Source organism: Marmota monax, unplaced genomic scaffold (assembly GCF_021218885.2).
Source record: "Marmota monax isolate L192 unplaced genomic scaffold, Marmota_monax_Labrador192_F-V1.1 WCK01_AAM20220418_F8-fsc00038, whole genome shotgun sequence".
NCBI classification, from domain to species: Eukaryota; Metazoa; Chordata; class Mammalia; order Rodentia; family Sciuridae; genus Marmota; species Marmota monax.
The window spans coordinates 4,910,507-4,929,881 of record NW_026692498.1 but is presented as its reverse complement, the minus strand read 5'-3'; the positions used below and the strand labels follow the sequence as shown (position 1 = coordinate 4,929,881).

The window sequence follows — 19,375 nt, the reverse complement described above, 5'->3', positions numbered from 1 at the left end:
GAGAATTCTTGTTGCTTCACATTGTTGTCAGCACTTGGTAGTTTATTTTGACAGTTTTAATAGATGTGTAGCAGTATCTTAGTATTTTAATTTTCAGTTTCCTAATAATGTGTTGAACATGTTTTTGTATGCTTATTTCCATCAGTGTATCTCCTTTGGTGAAAGTATCTGTGTCTTTTGCCAGTTTTCAGTTGGGTTATTCATTTTCTTACTGTTTTGTTTTCAGAATTCTTTGTATTTAACTGTTCATGAAATGCATCATATTTTTATCAGGATTGCATTGAATTATATAGAGATAAACCTTCCTATCCATGAATGTTATGTCTCTCTAGTTGTTTAGTTCCTTTGATATCTTTTATCAGAGTTTTATAGTTTTCCTTATATTTATCTTGTACATGTTTTACTATTTATTTTAGTTTTATTTATACTTATTTATTATTTTACTTTTGGGTACCAGGGATTGAACTTGGGCACGCGGCCACTGAGCTACATCCCCATCTCTATTTTATATTTTATTTAGAGACAAGGTCTCACTGAGTGGCTAAATGTCTTGCTAAGTTGCTGAGGCTGTCTTTGAACTCACGATCCTCCTGCCTCAGCCTTCCAAGCCGCTGGAATTACAGGTGTGTAATTCCACCACCGCTCCTGGCTATTTTGTTAGTTTTATACTTAAGTGTTTCATTTGGGGGTATGCTAATGTAAATAATAATTTTGTTGTTTTATTGAAACAGGGTGTCCTTGTGTTGCCCAGAAATTCCATACCCGCTTGGAACTCCTGGGCTCAGATAATTCTCATACCTCAGCTCCCATTTAGCTAGGACTGTAGGCATGTGCCATGGTACTTGGCTGTAATGTGTTTTTTAAATTTCAAGTTCCATCTTAATTGTTGTATATAGGACCTTTGTATATTAACTTTGTATCTTGCAAACTTGGTATAGTCACTTTTTAGTGCAGGATGTTGTGTGTCTACGTTCTTTTGGATTTTTTACGTAGATTATCATCTTACCTGTGAACAAAGTTTTATTTCTTTCTTTTGGATTTTGTACGTAGATGATCATCTTACTTGTGAACAAAGTTTTATTTCTTTCTTCCCAAGCTGTATAGTTTTAATTTTCTTTTCTTGTCCTATTGCATTAGTTAGGACTTAGAGTACAGTGTTGAAAAGGGATGTTAAGAAGGTATTTCCTTTGTCCCATTATTGATCCTAATGGAAAAGCTTCAAGTTTCTGACCATTAATTGTGATGTTACCTATAGATTTTTGTAGGTATTATTTATCAGGTTGAGGAAGCTCCCTTCTATTCCTAGTTTTCTTAATTATTTCTCCTCTTCCTTGTCTATTTGCTGTTCTTGTTGCTGGGGATCACAGCAAGGGCCTCCTGCATGCTAGCATTCTGCTACTAAGCTATATTCTCAGCCCCTCTATTCTTAGTTTTCTGAGTTTTTATTGTAAATGTTTAGTGGGTTTTGTCATATGCTTTTTCTGCATCTATTGATAGGATCATGTGATTTTTTTTTTCTTCTCTAGCCTGTTGATGGATGGATTAAATTAATTGATTTTCAGATGTTAAAGAGAGCTGAGGTAAGTAATTGGTTGTGGTATGTAATTCTTTTTATACATTGTTGAATTTGATTTCCTAATATTTTGTTGAGGATTTTTGCATCTACGTTCATGAGAGAGATTGATTTGTACTTTTCTTGTAATATCTTTCTCTGATTTTGGTATTGTGATAATGCTGGTTTCATAGAATGAGAGTATTCTCTATGCTTCTTTCCATCTTCTGAAAGAGACTGTAGAGAATTGGTATAATTTTTTTCCTTAAAAATTTTGTCGGATTCACTGGTAAACCCATTTGGGCCAGGTACTTTTTGTTGTTTTGAAGTTCATTAATTACTGACTCAATTTTCAAAAATAAATGTAGGCTATTGTGTCTTATTTATTTAAGTTTTGGCAGATTGTCTCTTTTAAGGAATTATTTTATTTCATCTAGGTTATTAAAATTTTGAGCATAGAGTAGTTATTTCTTTATTTTCCTTTCAATTTTCTTTCTTCTTTCTTCTTCTTCTTCTTCTTCTTTTTTTTTTTTACCCAGAGACTTACATACAGTAGCACTGAGTTACATGCTCAGCCTCTTACTGTTCCTTTAATGTCCATGGGAAATGTAGTGATTATCCTGTCTTTCATTTCTGATGTTAGTAATTTTTTCCCTTGGTTAGCCTGGCTAGAAACCTATCAGTTTTATTGTCTTAAAAAAAAAAAACAAAAAAAAAAAACCCTTTGGTTTTGTTGATTTTTTTTTTTTTTTCCCTCCATTAATTTCCTATTTTTAATTTTATTGACTTCTGCCCTAATTATTATTCCTTGTTTTTACTTTGGAATTAATTTGATGGACTTTTTCTAATTTCTTAAGGTAGAATCATAGAATATTGATTTTAGATTTTTATTTTCTAATATGTGCATTCAGTGCTGTAAATTTCTAGCTAAGCTTTGGTTGCATCACATGGGTTTTGAAAAGTTGTATTTTTATTATCGTTTAGTTCAAAATGTTTTTCTCTTTTTTTTTTTGAACCATGTTATATAGAGTATGTTATTACTTAATCTTCATGAATTTAGGGATTTCCCCATTTATCTGTTTTTGATTTCTAGTTTGGTTTAATTGTGGTCTGAGAGAACATTGTATGATTTCTATTTTAAATTTGTCAAGGTACGTTTTATGGCCCAGAATGACATCTATCTTGGTGAACATTCCATGAGAGTTTGAGAAGAATATGCTGATCTACCTGTTGGTGGTGGGTGAGACCATTGTATCCAGTTAATTAATGGTGTTGAGTTTAATTAGCCTTACTGATTTTTTTACCTGCAGGATTTGCCCATTTCTGATAGAGGGATGTTGAAGTCTCTAACTCTAATAGAAAATTCAAGCACTTACCACTGAGCTCCCCTGTGTCCCTTTTTATTTTATTTTGAGATAGGGTCCCACTGAGTTGTCCAGATTGGCTTTGAATTTGTGATCCTTCTACCATGGCCTCCTGAGTAGGTGGGATTAAAACAGGCCCGTGCCATCCTGACTGGCCTTCCTCATGTATTTTGACACCGATAGTTACATGCACATTAAGGATTGTTGTTTTCTTTAAGTATTCATCCCTTTATTGTTATGTAGTACTTTTTTTTTTCTTTTTTAGTAGCTCAGAAAACTTTTCCTGCTCTAAAATCTGCTCTATCTGAAATTAATATAGCTGCTCTGCTCTTTTGACTAGTGTTAGCATGGGTTATTTTTCTCTATCACTTTACTTTTTTTTTTTTAATTATTTTTTAGTTGTAGTTAGACACAATACTTTATTTTATTTATTATGTGGTGCTAAGGATTGAACCCAGGGCGAGCGTTCAACCGCTGAGCTACAACCTAGCCCTCTATCACTTTACTTTTAATCTGTGTGCATCTTTATATTTGGAGTGGATTTCTTGTAGCTTTTTTTTTTAAATCTACTCTCTCTTGCTTAATGTACTTAGACCACTGACATTTAATATAGTTATTAATATAATTAGGAAACATCTACCATATCAATTTATGTTTTTGTTTTTTTTGCCCTTGTTTTTATTAATTTTTATTTTCATTAATGCATTTTTTATTTTGGTAAAATGTGCACAAATTTGCTGTTTTAACCACTTTAAGCATATGTTTTTTTTTTTTTTTAATTTGTTCTGATTAGTTATACATGACAGTAGAATGCATTTTGACACATTGTACACAAATGGAGCACAACTTCTCATTCCTCTGGCTGAACATGGTGCCGAGTCACACCAGGAGTGTAATCATATATATTTATAGAGTAATAAGGTCTGTCTCATTCTGCGGTCCTTCCCATCCCACAGCCCCACCCTTCCCCTCACTCCCCTCTGCACAATCCAGAGTTTCTTCACCACCACCACCCATCCCCCATGGATCAGCATCCACTTATTCAAAAACATTTGGCCTTTGGTTTTTTGGGGGTTTGGCTTATTTCACTTAGTATGATGTTCTCTAGTTCCATTGATTTACCTGCAAATGCCATAATTTCATTTTTTTCTTTAAGGCTGAGTAATATTCTGTTGTGTGTATGTACTACATATTCTTTATCCATTCATCTGTTGAAGGGCACCTAGGTTGGTTCCATAGTTTAGCTATTGTGAATTGAGCTGCTGTAAACATTGATGTGGCCATGTAATTGTAGTTTGCTGATTTTAAGTCCTTTGGGTATAAACCAGGGAATGGAATAGCTGGGTCAGATGGTGATTCCATTCCAAGTTTTCTGAGGAATCTCCATACTGCTTTCCAAAATGGTTGCACCAATTTGCAATCCCATGCCCTTGTTTTTTGTTCCTGTTTTTGTTCACAATTTTTCTGTCTTTTGTGATTCAATCAATCATTTTGATTCCATTTTCTCTGCTTTCCTAACATATAAATTAAACTTTTTTTCTTTTTGTAATGATAGTACAAATATATAATATTCCTGGTTCTTCCTCTTTCTTTAACCATCTTTGTTGCTTATTTCATAAATAAACATTAATACCAAAGCACACATAATTGAAGATATTGTTGTTACTTTTACTTTGGACAAATTTACCTGCTATCAATTAAGAATAAGAAATGAAAAGATTTTGTTTTATTTTTTGTTTGTTTCTTTTAGTTGTTATTGGACACAATACCTTTAACTTATTTATTTATTTTTTATATGGTACTGAAGTTCAAACCCAGTGCCTCACACATTCTAGGTGAGCATTCTACCACTGAGCCACAACCGCAGCCCCTGAAAAAAATTTTTTTAAACCTGGTTCATTGTCCAGTGCTCTTCTTTTTTTAATATGTAGAATCAGGTTTATGACCTATATAATTTCCTTCTCTGAAGTACTTTTTTCAATATATTTTCTTGATTTTTTTTTTTCTGTCTAGGAAGTCTTTATTCCTCCTACAATTTGAACAATAATTTTGCAGTGTATAAGTTGGTGGTTTTGTTGTTGGTTTTCTCACAACCCTTTAAATATTTTTCTCCATTCTCTTGCTTGCATGGTTTCTAAGAAGTATATAATTCTTACTATGTTCCTCTATTGATAAGGTGTGCTGCCTGACCCCTAGCACCCTTTTTTGGGCTTCTTTCAAGAGTTTTTCTTTAATTTTCTGACTCTTGACTATGATATGCCTAGGTCTAATTTTTGGCATAATTTGTTCTCTTGAGTTCCCTGGACCTAAGATTTGGTGTCTTGACATTAATTTGGGGAATTTTCTTAGTCATTTTTGGTTCAAATATTGCTTCTTTTTCTCTCCCCCCACCCTTTCTGTCCGGGCACCACCTCATGGATGTGTTAACAGATTTTGTAGTCATTCCTCAGTTCTTGAGTATTTTGTTTGGTCCCCACCCCCAGCCATTTTTCCTCTTTGCTTTGCAGTTTTGCAAATTAATAGTCATATCTTCAATGTTAAATTCCTTCTTCAGCTGAATCTAGTCCAGTCTCCTAATTGAGCCTGTTGAAGGCATTCTTCATTCCTGTCAGTGTTTTTTCATGGACTTGTTATCTCTGCTTTTACAGTATCCTTCTGTTTTTAATGTGTGGTCTTAAGTTTTTGTACTAAAGCCTTTATCACATTAGTCTTGGTATTAAGAAACTTCTTGTGTGATATTTCCACCATTCCTGCCATCTGTGACTCTGGTTCTGATGCTTTCTCAATTTTTTTATACTGTGGTTTTTGCCCTATAGTATGCCTTCTAGGTTTTCATTGGAGGGCGAACCCAATGCTTTTGGTAAAAGGACCTGTGATAAATAGACCTTTAGTGGTGTAACCAGTGGGGTCTGTAAGTATTCTATAAGGTTGTGACTAGTTCTTAGTCTGTTGGTCAGCCAGTGGCCCTGGTCTGTGAACTCGGCCAGCATTAAATCTGCCCCCGTACCCTGCCATGTCTGTTAGGCTCTGGTAAAATAGTTTTCATTCTTTCTTTCAGTACTGATAATTTAACCCAGAGGTGCTCTACCACAGAGTTCTATCCCCAACCCCTTTTTACTTTTCATTTTGAAATAGGGTTTTGCTGAGTTGCTGAGTCTGCTCTCGAATTTGTGATCGTTCTCTCTCAGCCTCTCAAGTCTCCTAGATTACAGGCATGTATTCCCATGCCCTGCTCTGCTCTTTTCTCTTCCCTTCCCTTCCTTTCCTTTCCCCCTTCCCATTCCCCCTTGAGATGACGCCTTGCCATGTTGCTCAGGCTGTCCTTGAACTCCTGGGCTCCTGATCTTCCTACCTCAGCCACCTAAGTAGCTGGGACTACAGGTATGCACCACTGTTCTTATTCACAGCTACAAAATCATTTTCTTGAGAACAGGTCTTGTTAAAAACAAAATGCTCTGGTGCTCTAGAACCATATTCCATACTGTTTCCTTTTCCCCTTTCCCTGCCAAAAGCAAAAGGTGACCTTTCTCCTGGAGGTAAAAGCTCGGGGACCTTCTGTCACTGGGTCTCCCCTGGAGTTTTTAACCCTAAGTTGTGCACACAATTCATTATAGCCTCCAGCAGTTAATTATAGTTCTTGTTTTCTTACCTTTCCTCCTCTGGTAGGGTGTGATGCTCCAGATCTGCCTTACTGTCTCTCCAGTATGGTGAGGTGGGCCATAAATAGCCTTTTTACCTCAGGTTTTTTTTTTTTTTTTTTTTTTTGACAGAGCTAAGAGTTGTTGGCTTTTAGCTTGCTCAGCTTTTTACTTATTGCTAAGAGGGAGTGGTGACTTCCAAGCTTTTAAGTTGTGGACTGGAAACCAGAAGTTCCATGTTAACTACTGGAAGAGTATGCAGCTCATTGGCATTAAGTACATTCACACTGTACTGCCACCCAACTCCAGGAGGGTTTTCATCTTCCCAAACTGAAGCTCCATACCCAGTGAACACTGATTCCTCATTGCCCTTTCCACCCAGTTGCTGGCAACCACCATTCAGTCTGTTTAGGAATCTGACTATTTTAAGTACCTCAGGTAAATGGAATCATGCAGTATTTGTCCTTTGTGATTGGCTTCAAGCATGTCTTTAGTGTTTGCTCCACGTTGCAGCATATGCCAGAATAGCTTCCCTTTTTAAGTTTCAATTATATTCCATTGTGTGTGTGTGTGCGCGCGCGCTGACCCATTCATCCATCGATGAAACTACAGTGCTTCTGTCTTTTGGGTAGCAGGGAAAGATTGCTGTGAACATGGATATGCACATATCCCTTTTGGGGGGTATATCCCCATAAGTGAAATAGCTAGATTATATTGCAATCTTTTTCCCCCTTTTTGAGGAATTGTCAAACTTTTTCTGTAACAACTGGTCTACTTCACTTTCCCGATGCATTGGGGTGCCAATTTTTCCACATAAGTGCATCTTTTTGATGTACAAAAGTATTCAAAGCACTATTGGTTGCTTAAATATTTCTAGTAGCAAAATCCAGGAAAGAGTTTTCTTTGTCTAATTTCCAAGTTCTGTGATGCTATATTTTCCTGCCTACCATTTTTGACTTCTCCTCTTTAATTTTGTTCCAGGCCCCTTTTGCATTTTGTTCTTTAGCTTTTCTTATTTTCCACACTACCCCTTGGCAGAGCTCTGCTTTCAAGGCCCAACTGCACATGTGTACCTACGATGCTCACATCTGTCGTGAGCCCTGATGTTCTTCTCTCTTCTCAGTGTGAGTGCTTACTAAGTGTTTCCACCCATGCTCATTCTATTCCCAGTCAGTTACAACCCTAGTAAAGTAGTGTTAAGTGCTGCTAAACACTAGTTTTTTGATCTCTTAGTTTCAGTATCCTCTCTTGCATGGTAAGAGTTATTATGAAGATTATCTAATAGTTCACGTAATGTTCATACATAGTTCATCATACATGGATTATGGATGTATATCCATTAGTACTTATCCTTTGTAAAACAGTTTTTTTTAATATATATATTTTGTAGCTGGACACAATACCTTTATTTATTTATTTTTATGTTGTGCTGAAGATTGAACCCAGCGCCTCACAAATGCTAGGTGGGTGCTCTATCGCTGAGCTGCAGCCCCAGCCCCCCAGTTTCTTTTTTGATAAATTTCTTTTTAAACACCATGAGGTATTTTTATTTTTAAATCTTGTGTATCATACTGCTTTTTTAAAAACTTCTACCCATGTACCGTGTATGTACAGTGTATCAGCAGTAGATGAATGTACCGTGGTCCCATACTTCCCTCTCAATATTAATTAGTTTTTTAACTCTTTGTGGTTTGTTTGCTAAATCCCTGGATATTAATACCTGTGGATTTTTCACTAAGACTACTAATGAATAATTAGTGAAATGCTAAACATTTTCAGGTGTTGGCTTTCACTTGGTTTCTCCTTGGAAGAGTGCTGTGTTCAGATCATTGGACTGTTGCCAAGTTTCAACTATTTCATTGTTCCCACTGGGCACTAAAACTGACCCTCTGGGGTTTTGAAAGGGCTTCATTTTCATTCCTGTACTTTATCATCACTCCCCTCTTGTGTGTACATTTCACAAGACCTCTCAAACAAATTTTTTATCAGAAAAGTTTGTTGCCATGTAATAATGGTTTAATTAGTTGATTTCTTAGACTTGGTGTTTTCAACTATTACAGGAGATAAATCAGATTTATTCAACAAATGTTTAAGTGCCTGGAAAGTGCCAGATACAAAAATGTTAAAGAACTGGCTGGCACATATGAGGTCCCCTGTAAATAGTAGTAGCTGTTTTGTAGCTCCATCTGTGGTATAGGGTTTACTTTTAACATTTTGGGAGGCACCACTATGGAGAAAGGAGTGTGCCATTTCAGAGTCCTGACACAGCCATTTCTTCTGATATCTGGGTCAGTTAATATCTCTGTAACTCAGATTGTTGCCCCCCCCACCAAAAAAAAAAAGAACTTACATGATTATTGTGAAGTTCCAATGAAAATGTGTGACTTCATTTGGTAAAGCGAAGTTCAGTTGCTGAAGTCCTTAAGAAACAAACATTTCTGGGCTGGGGATGTGGCTCAAGCGGTAGCGCGCTCGCCTGGCATGCGTGCGGCCCGGGTTCGATCCTCAGCACCACATACAAACAAAGATGTTGTGTCCGCCGAAAACTAAAAAATAAACACTAAAAATTAAAAAAAAAAAAAAAAAAAAGAAACAAACATTTCTTAGCTTCTTTGTAAATATAGATTGTATCATCCTTTTATTGAGAAATAATACACATGCTATAGAGTTCACCTGCTCAAAGCATACAATTTGATGTTTCTTAGTATATTCACAGATTTGTGCAACTGTTTCCAGTCTCCTAGAATGTTTTATTTTTTTTTTCCGATTTTTTTTTCAACTTGTGTATGTACACAATGCCTTTACTTCTTTTTATGTGTTGTTGATGATTGAACCCAGCACCTCACTGGTGCCTTACAGCTGAGCTACAACTCCAGCCCCCATCCTAAAATGTTTTCATTATTCTGAAAAGAAACCTTGTACTCTTTACACTCATTTCTCTCTGTCTCCCCAGCCCTAGAGGTAACCACTAATATACTTTTTTGTTTTTGAGCAAGGGGGATTGGACTCAAGGGCACTTGACCACTGAGCCATATTCCCAGCTCACAGGGTCCCATGAGTTGCTTTGTGCCTCGCTTTTGGTGAGGGTGGCTTTGAGCTCTCTATCTTCTAAGCCGCTGGGATTACAGGTGTGAGCCATTGCACCCGGCTACTTTGTGTTTTACATATTTGTTCTGGACATTTCATATAATGGAATCATGTAGTGTGTGGTCGTTTGTGACTAGCCTATTAACACTATCAATATTTTTAAGATTTATCTGTGTGGTAGCATGTATCAGTACATCTTCTATTTCTCTCTCTTTCTCTCTTTTTTTTCTGGTGCCAAATAATACCCATTGTATGGAAACCTTGCCTTTTGTTTATTCATTCATCAGTTGGTGGATATTTGTGATTTTTTTAGCTTTTATGAATAGTGCTGGTGTGAACATTCATGTACGAAGTTCCTGTCATCATATGTCTTCATTTCTCTTGAGTATATACATATATGAATGATTGGAATTGTTTAGTCATGGTAGCTCTATTTAACCTTTTGTGAAAATACCAGATTGTTCTCTGGAGTAGCTGCACCATTTTACATTCCCAGCTGCTGTTGAAGATTCATTCTTTCCATAATGTACCAACACTTGTTATTGTGTGTCTTTTGATAATAGCATCTGAAGTGTTGTCATTGTGGTTTTTGATTTGTATTTCCCTGAGGGCTAGTGATTGAGGATCTTTTTTTTTGTTATACTTATTGACTGTTTTTCTTTGGAGGAATGTCTACTTAAATTATTTGCCCATTTAAAAAACTGGGTTGTATTTATTGTTGGGTTGCAAGAGTTTCTTTTAATACTTTGTGCACTAATTTTTATCAGTTGTGTGATTTGTAAGTATTTTCTCCACCCTGAGTTGTCTCACCCCCCCCCCCTTTTTTTGGTTACTGGAGGGGTGCTTTCCACTAAGGTACATCTCCAGTCTTTTTAATTTTTTATTTTGAAGTAGGATCTCACTAAGTTGCTTAGGACCTTCCTAGGTTGCTGAGGTTGGCCTCAAACTTAGAATCCTCCTGCCTCAGTCTCCTGAGTTGCTGGGATTACAGGCATGTACCACTGTGCGGGGCATCTTTTCAATTCTTGTTGATGTCATTGAAGCAAAAAACAGTATAACTTAATAAACATTTATGCATTATTTTTCTTTTGTCTCTTGTGTTTTGGTGTCATATTTAAGGAGGCTTTGCCAAATCCAAAGCTGCAATTTTAGTTCATGTTTTCTTCTAGGAGTTTTTTTTTTTTTTAAATATATTTTTTAGATGTTGATGGAACTTTATTTTAACATTTATTTATACGCAGTGCTGAGGATCGAACCCAGTGCCTCACAGATGCTTGGCAAACACACTACTACTGAGCCACAACCCCAGACCTTCTAAGAGTTTTGAGGTCATTTTCAATTGGCTTTGTTTCTTTGCATAAATAACTTCAGATACAGTCATTGTTGTTGTTACTTATTATGAGATACTGAGGTGCAGGTGTTCATGAGTGACCTGGATTGTTTGCTCTATTATGCTCCCCATAGTATCCTGTGTTCTCCATAGACTTTTCTCTGATTTTCTGTTATAAACTCTGGATGTTGTTATATGTGACCTTATACTCAAGGTAAGCACCTTAATATGGACTCAGAGTAGAAGAATTAATGTGTCAAAGGTTGTATAGAGCCACAGGAGGCTGAGGAAGAAGGACCACAAGTTCAGAGCCAGCCTTAGCAACTTAGCAAGACCCTATCTCAAAAAAAATAAAAAGGTCTGGGGATGTGTCTTGGTGGTTAAGAGCACCCAGGTTCAGTCCCTGGTAAAAAAAAGAAAGAAAAAAGGTTGTATAGATTTTAACACCTTTTGATATCTATGATGAGAAAAATTACTCCAGTTTTTCTTTTAGTAGCTGTTTCAGCCAGTTTTATATTGTTTTATACAGTTTTATATTGTTCAATACCTAGTAAGAGTTGAAATTCACAGTAGTCTCAAACATCAGATTTCTAATTTAGGCAAATTAGCATCCAAATAAGGTCTACCCACTTTTTATTTGAAAAGTTTTTTTTTGGGGGGGGGTGTGGTACCAGGGATTGAACTCGGGGGTACTCGACTAGTGAGCCACATCCCCAACCCTATTTTGTTTTTATTTAGAGACAGGATCTGAATTGCTTAGCACCTCGACATTGCTGAGGCTGGCTTTGAATTTGTGATCCTCCTGTCTCAGCCTCCCCAGCTGCTGGGATTACAGGTATGCACCATCACATTCCGACCCAGTTTTTAAAAATCTGTAGTTTCCCCATTCTTGCCCTGCTCCTTACTATCTGTTTATGGAAACCTTGACTGTTCTGTTTCCACAGTGTTCTTTGACCTCTGTTTCTTGTGTACTAATAGTTGGGTCTTGAGAAAGTCAGTTTGTCCTCCATCCCTCCTTTCTTCCTCCCTCCCTCCTGTACTGAGACCTGAACCACTTAGCTACACCTTAGCCCTTTTTATTTTTTATTGAGACAGGTTCTCACTAAGTTGCCCAGGCTGGCCTCCAACTTGTGATCCTCTTGCCTCAGCCTTCTGAGCAGCTGGTATTGCAGGTGTGCGCCACTGGCCACTACTTGAGGAGATTTCTTAAACTGATGTTGCTTCTTTGGTTGTGATCTTGCTCCAGAGATGGAATGTGTAGCCAAACTGAAAGTTTTTAAGGGCTTCCAATCTAAATCACATTGAAATTCATTTAGATCTGAGTTGGTCTATACTTAAGATGCCGGCTCCTTCATTTTGGAATGCAGTTTCCACATTGTTTCTGGTCCCTTTTCAAGGCCACGTGTCAGTGCATTTTCTGTAGGGAGAACACTAAAACTTGTCATTTTGAGTGAGGTATGCCCTCTTTGGTTGTTTAAAGTGGTGCAAGGCCTAGTCAGCAGGGTCTCTTCTTCCTTTTTCTTTTAAGATGAACACTTACTGTGTTGTCCAGGCTGGTGTCACATTCCTGGACTCAAGAGATCTTCCTGCCTGGACCTGGCGTGGTCCAAGTCTTGTCAGCTAAACAACAAACTTTGCCTGTTTGTCATCTGTTTAGAGTTGATGACCTCATACTGCTGTTTGGAGTTGATGATCAGTGTTTTAAGGATTGATGGTTCAATATTTTTTTAAGTTCTTTTCTGGCCATCTTAGATTTCTAGGTGTTCTCAATGTCTGTCTATCCAATTCTGTGATGAAAATTTAGAAAAATTAAAGACAGGGTGTTTAGCATGAACATTAAAGAAGCAGATGTTATTTCTTTAAGGGTATGTATATCCAAATGTTTTCTTAATTCCAGTTTTGTATTAAAAGTATTATTCAACTTAATTAAATTTTTAGTGTTTTGCTTTTATGTGAGTATATATAAATGACATCAACTTTTGGCCTTTACTTCAGTTAGCAAACATCTAGGTGCCCACCCATTGCCAGGCGCAGTGCTTTCTGTGCTTTGGTCATACCTGGTTAACGAAGGTGGACAAGATGCTGGTGAAGGCTGCAGTGAAATGCTTAGGGCAGTGTCAGTAGAGATAATACAAGTTGCATACATAATCTTAAATTTTCTAGTAGTCACGTGAAAAAAATAGAGGGTAAAAAGTAATTTTAATTTTCTATATATTGTTTATTCCAATATACCCAAAATGTCATTTCAGCATGTAATCAATATGAAGAAATTAATGAGACATTTTCACTGTCTTTCTTAGTCTTTGAAATACACTGCATGTTTTATATTCATAGCACATCTCAATTCAAATCAGTCAGGTTTCAAGTGCTCAGAAGCCTTATGTGACTGCCACAGTAGATCAGAATGTTGTCATCATCATTATTGTTGTAGATCAGAATGTTGTCATCATCACTATTGCTGTCTGATTAAGCACCCAAGTAGAAAATGGCTTGGAGGGAATGACAGGAGAACAGAGATAAGAGGAAGGTGAAGTTTTGATGAGTTGGACTGGTAGGGCAAAGAGGAACCAGGGCTGCTCTCCAGACTGTCTTTCATACTTGGGGTGTTCCTTTTCCTGAGATGGGGAAAACTTGTTGAAGGAAAGGTTTAGTTGGGTGGACAATATGTGATGGGAGCCTAGGTTCTCTTTGGTGATATTAAATATGATATGCTTGTGTGACATTGAAGGGGAAAGCCTCTAGTAATTGGGTACCTGTGAGTGAAGTGCAGAGACTTCAAACTACTAGCTTGATAAATTTGGATCTCAGTTGTGTTCATAGAGGTGTGTGTGTGTGTGTGTGTGTGTGTGTGTGTATAAAACTCATAGAAATAGCTTCATTTACTTAAAAAAAAAAACATGTTTTTAGTCTCCCCAAAGTTTGTTTTATTTGCTGGGGAAACTGTGAGTAAATGATGTGAATTTACTCCCAGCCAACTTGGAAGAGAATCCTAGGGATTGGCCATATCCTGGTCAGCTTTAGGGAGTCTGCAGGAAATATTCACAGTCCCTACATTATCAGTTGTGGAGAGGAGAAGAGGGACCTCCAGGCAAGGAGACTGAGAAGTGGTCAGAGAGAAACCAAGAGAGTGGCTGTTCAGAGGAGCCAGCCAGGGTGATGTTAATAAGGAGATTCTAGAGAGGACTGCATTGAATCCTGCTGTGAGTGAGGTTAAGATGAAGACAGAAGAGTTTCATTTGGATTTAGCCCCATCTGAAGGTCATTAGTGACTTGAAAGGGCTGTTTGAGTTGATGGTATAGAAAGGTCCAGATTGTAGTGAGCTGAAGCGGGAATGCTGTCAGACAAAGAGCTCATTTTCTTATTTTTAAGTAACCACTACAAATCATTGAGAAGACCAGTCTAGTAGAAAAGTGGACAAAGGGCATAAGCACAGTTGGCAGAAAAGTGAAGTGGCCCTCAAACTCGTGGACGATGCCTGACCTCACCCATAGGAGTAAAGCAAGATGTTATTGCTGTGGGTGTGGGACCAGGTGTTTGCATATTGCTGATGGGAATGTGGCTTGTGTGCCCTCCATGGAGAGCCGATTGGCCTCATGCAACTCATGAGAAGTGCATATCCTCTTATCCAGTGATTCTGCTTCTGGGAACTCTGGCATTTTTTATAATAGTGAAAACTAAAAAGTGAATGGTTGTCAGTGGTGGCCTGGTTTAGCCAGCAGTAAAACAAAGGAAAGTACAGGCAATGTAAAACATATCTTCTTTGCAAAATGATTTTTGGAGTCTTTTCTATCATGCTATAAATCAAGTTTTTTGAGGGTGGGATTCCCCTCCCCTGTTTTAAAGATTGAGAAGCATTCTGGTGGGTCTGATATAGGCCACAGAAGCTCTGAAGTAGTGTGTCTTTGAAATGAGGTGTGTTAAGCTTGTTAGTCGTTTTTCCTTGACCCTTCTACCTTTTAGGACTTTGTACATAAATCATTGGTCCACATTCCTTTCTCAGGTACTTGTTAAGATGGTTTTCAGGGGATTCTGTTGTTGTATATATGTATCAGTTACACAGTACAGGAAAGGGGGATGTGGAATAGCTACAGGCTTTATCTTACTGAATCTATAGCCACATCAAGAGAGCATCAGGTTTTGCTTGGTTTGACTCAATGATGAAGTAAGCAAGTGTCTGATGCTATTTGAGAACCTGGATGTTGCAATGGGGATTATCCTGCACCCAGTGTCCGGGGCAGACTTTATCCATCAGCTCACTGTGGGGGGGGAAAGGAACAACTCAGACCTCTGTGAGCTGTAAGTTCTCATACGGTTGAATGAGAACTTGCGCAGGATTCTGGCTCTGCTGACCTTTGTGCAATTTGGTCTTCTTTAAAGATAGCAGTGTATTTATGTGTGGACTAAAGCAAAAAAAAAAGGAAGAAGAAAGAAAACTAGGCACATCCAAATAGACCAAACCAGTTTCCCAACAGAGTACATTGATATTCTACAACTTTAAATTCTCTATCATTGGAACTTTCCACTGTTCAGATTTTGATTAACTTAAGAATTTGAGGGCTGGGGATGTGGCTCAAGCGGTAGCGTGCTTGCCTGGCATGCGTGTGGCCCGGGTTCGATCCTCAGCACCACATACAAACAAAGATGTTGTGTCTGCCGAAAACTAAAAAATTCTCTCTCTCTCCCCCTCCCTCTCCTCTCTCTCTTTAAAAAAAAAAAAAAAAAAGAATTTGAGGCTATAGTGTTGATGGATTAATTTTTTTCTTTATTTCTTTGATTATTCTGGTTTCCTTTGTAGTTTTTTACTTCTTAGATCTGTAAGAATGAATAATCTTAAGATTTGCATGTGTTAAGTAATCATTTGGTTTAAATCTCCCATTTTACAGGTAAGAAAACAAGTTCAGAGAGAGATGACTTGCCACACAGATATTGACTGAACTATCTAATTCAGTATCTACTCACCATTAAGGTGGGTGATGTGTGGAAGGATGATATCTTTATATTGTCAGGTTAAGGTACCTACAATCATTTTAAGGAAATGTGGTTTTAATTACACCGCCACTCTTACAGTGAAGATTATTACTTTATATAATACACTAGTTCATTCAGAATTGTGGAGGTATAGTTGAACTTTATTTATTATTATTATTATTATTTTTTTTTTTAGAAAATTGAGGCCTCTAGAGATGTGAACTTACTTGTCTGGGATTATACAACATAAACATTTATTTTGTGCTTAGTTTTTTTTTTGGCGGGGGGGCATGGTTTACTAGGGATTGAACTTAAGGACACTCGACCACTGAGCCACATCCCCAGCCCTAGTGTATATATATTTTTTAAGAGACAGGGTCTCACTGAGTTGCTTAGTGCCTCGCTTTTACTGAGGCTGGCTTTGAATTTGCGATCCTCCTGCCTCAGCCTCCCAAGCCACTGGGATTACAGGCGTGTGCCATTGTACCCCGCCCGGTGTTTAGTTTTTATGTGAGTCAGAGCAGTGATAAATAGTAGACTTTGTATTTTAAATAGTAGATTATGTATTTTATATGAGCTATCAGTGTGGCTATTTAATGTAAATAGTTAAAAATAAACCAATTTTAAAATTCAGTTCCTTAGCCTTACTTCACCTCACCTTTGAGGTGCTCATTTACTGTGTGTGGCGTGGTGAGTAGGTACTGAATTAGACAGCTCAAGTCTAGAGTAATTATTTGTGTGTGTGTGTGTATCTCTTGAGAATTTCAGAATGTTAATGGTACATACCAAGGCATATGATTATGGCTAAATTGTCAAAGATCATGTTCAAAACTAGGAGCAAAAACTGAACTCTTGAGTTTGTGATGTTAATATAGCTTGTTTTGACTTGGATCTCTCTTTGTCAATGTTTCACCCATTTTTTTTTAAGGACCTATGAAAATTTTAATGTTATTTAGCTATCAATTGACAAATAAATAGAAAAACAAAGGTCCACTGATAAATTATAATTGTATATGTTTATGGATACAAAGTGATGTTATGATTTAGTAATATGCTGTGGAGTAATTAAGCAATTAACTAATATATTCATCTTCTCAACACTTAGTACTTTTTGTGTTTGAGAATATTTGAAACAGTGATTTTTAAATGTAAGTTACCGTTTATTGTGTTCACTATGGCATATGCTATTTCAAAGAAGGAAATGTGACCCCCCCTGTCTAATTGAGGCTTTATACCCTCTGTCACCATCCCACTCCCAACAGTCTCTCTACTTTTATCTCTGATCACTTGGTTGCCAAGATGCCGTATACGATGTTTTGGTGTCTTTCTTGACTATTGTTCTCTGGATTATAAAAGTTTCAGCTTTCACCTCAAATAAAATTTGAGTGTGTACCTCAGCTGAACCAACATATATAGCTTGGTGATTGAAGGTGTGTTGTCATTTGTATCGTGCTGTGTACCCTTGCCCATTGTTGTTAGAGCAGGCACAGGTGGTTCTCTGGGCTTTTACTTTGGATGCTAATTTTTCTGTTTATGACTTGGCTCCATTTTTTAAAAAACATTTTTTTAGTTTAGTTGGACACAATATCTTTATTTTATTTTACTTATTTTTATGTGGTGCTTAGGATCAAATCCAGGGCTTCACATGTACTAGGCGAGCGCTTTATTGCTGAGCCGCAACTTGGCTCCATTTTAATACCAGTGTAGATCTTCAAGTATGCCTGCAGTAATTGGAGTGTCCATTAGGGTGCATAGCCAGACAGTCCAACAAAATAAAATTGAACAACAAACCAGGTGCCAAAGTCCGTCCTTAGAGTACTTTACATATAGGACATTACCTTCAGAATGTGGCAGTATGGATTTACCTTGGATGTTCTGAACTTTATACAGAAGTATTTTTACATTCTTGGTCTGATGATTTAAAAAATTACGGTGCATTATAATTATATATAATAGTGTGATTCATTATGCCAAATTTATACATGCACATAATATAATTTGATCAATTTTATTCTCCATTCTCTTCCCTTTTACTTTCGTCTTCCCTCCCACTGATTTGATATGGTGGTTTTTGATGAATGGTTTAGAAACCTTGGCATTCTTGTCTTGATGTTTCTTCCCCCAAGCCCCCACTTTTTATTTTCATTTTTATTTTTGGTAGTACTAGGGATTGAATCCAGGAGCTTGTTACCACTGAGCTATATATCCAGCCCTTTTTACTTTTATTTTGAAATGGAGTCTTGCTAAATTGCAGAGAATGACTTTGAATTTGCCATCCTGTTGTTTTGGGAATAGCTGGGATCACAGACGTGTGCCGCCATGTTCTCCTGGGCTTTTTGTTGGTGTTTCTAAAATTGGCTTATAGTGTTACCAATTTTATTTTGTTGGAAGATTCTGCTGAAGACATGGAGGTTTAATTTGTCTAGGTTGTATCTCCCAAATATGGATGTTTGTACAATTTTTAAAAATTTTAGTTTTGCAGTATTGGGGATTGAATCCAGGGTCTCACATGCTAAGCAAGCAGTGAACCATACCCCCGGCCCTTTTAAATTTTGTTTTATGACAGTCTCACTAAGTTGTCCAGGCTGGCCTCAAACTTGTAATCGTCCTGCCTCCGCTCTCAAGTGCTGATATTACAGGGGTTCACCAATATGTCCAGCTGTGCAAATCATTTTTGATGATTTTTATATTCAAAATTTTGTGGATGAGGGCTGGGGTTGTAGCTCAGTGCTAGGACATTTACCTAGTATGTGTGCAGCACTGGGTTGGATCCTCAGAATCATGTAAAAATAAATAAATAAAGGTATTGGGGCTGGGTTTCTAGCTCCGCGGCAGAGTACTTGCCTAGCATATGTAAGGCTCTGGGATCAATTTTCAGCACCACATATAAATAAATAGAAAAATAAAGGTCCACTGATAACACCTTCATTTTTTTTTTTTTTATATTTCTGTAGTTATGTCCATCTACAATTAAAAATGTTTAAATTTATTTTATTTTAAATTTACAGTGTGCTAGGCATTGAAGACAAAATGGTGACCAGGCCTTCATAAAGATGGATTATCTTCCCTCCCTGTTATCTTTGGTCTTTTAAGACTTGAGTGTTTTCAAGAACACGTATGAGGACACTTGTAGCATGGGATGGTTGGGATCCACATTAAGATGACACTGATCAGGATAGTCTGGCTTAGGGATTCCTGATGCTAGTAAGAAGTAGGGTTCCTTGCTTTGGTCCATCGCTGTCTTTAACTGAGTGTTCATTTGTAGTCATATGTGACATATGACATAAGGAGAAAATGTGTTCTCATATATGGTAGCTGTGGCTTTCTTTGAATTTGTACTAGCCGGGATATTTTGGGGTTTATATTAAAACTTACATAATAGCATAGAGAGCAGATCATTACTGCCTTTTTTCCTAAACTGAGTAAGGATAGTAA

The 19,375-nt window shown here is 37.2% G+C and overlaps 1 protein-coding gene across 18 annotated transcripts in view; it reads left to right on the top strand.

Moving 5' to 3' along the window:
* Ppp6r3 (protein phosphatase 6 regulatory subunit 3) overlaps positions 1 to 19,375 on the top strand; it is a 125,473-nt gene that overhangs the window by 7,955 nt on the left and 98,143 nt on the right. For all 18 annotated transcript variants that reach the window (XM_058579663.1, XM_058579662.1, XM_058579661.1 and 15 more), the window contains exons 2-4: positions 521 to 623; positions 1,527 to 1,580; positions 2,704 to 2,788. In XM_058579663.1, the coding sequence (XP_058435646.1) occupies positions 2,768 to 2,788 (21 nt within the window). In that variant the 5' untranslated portion in view covers positions 521 to 623; positions 1,527 to 1,580; positions 2,704 to 2,767. The remainder of the gene's footprint in view (positions 1 to 520; positions 624 to 1,526; positions 1,581 to 2,703; positions 2,789 to 19,375) is intronic.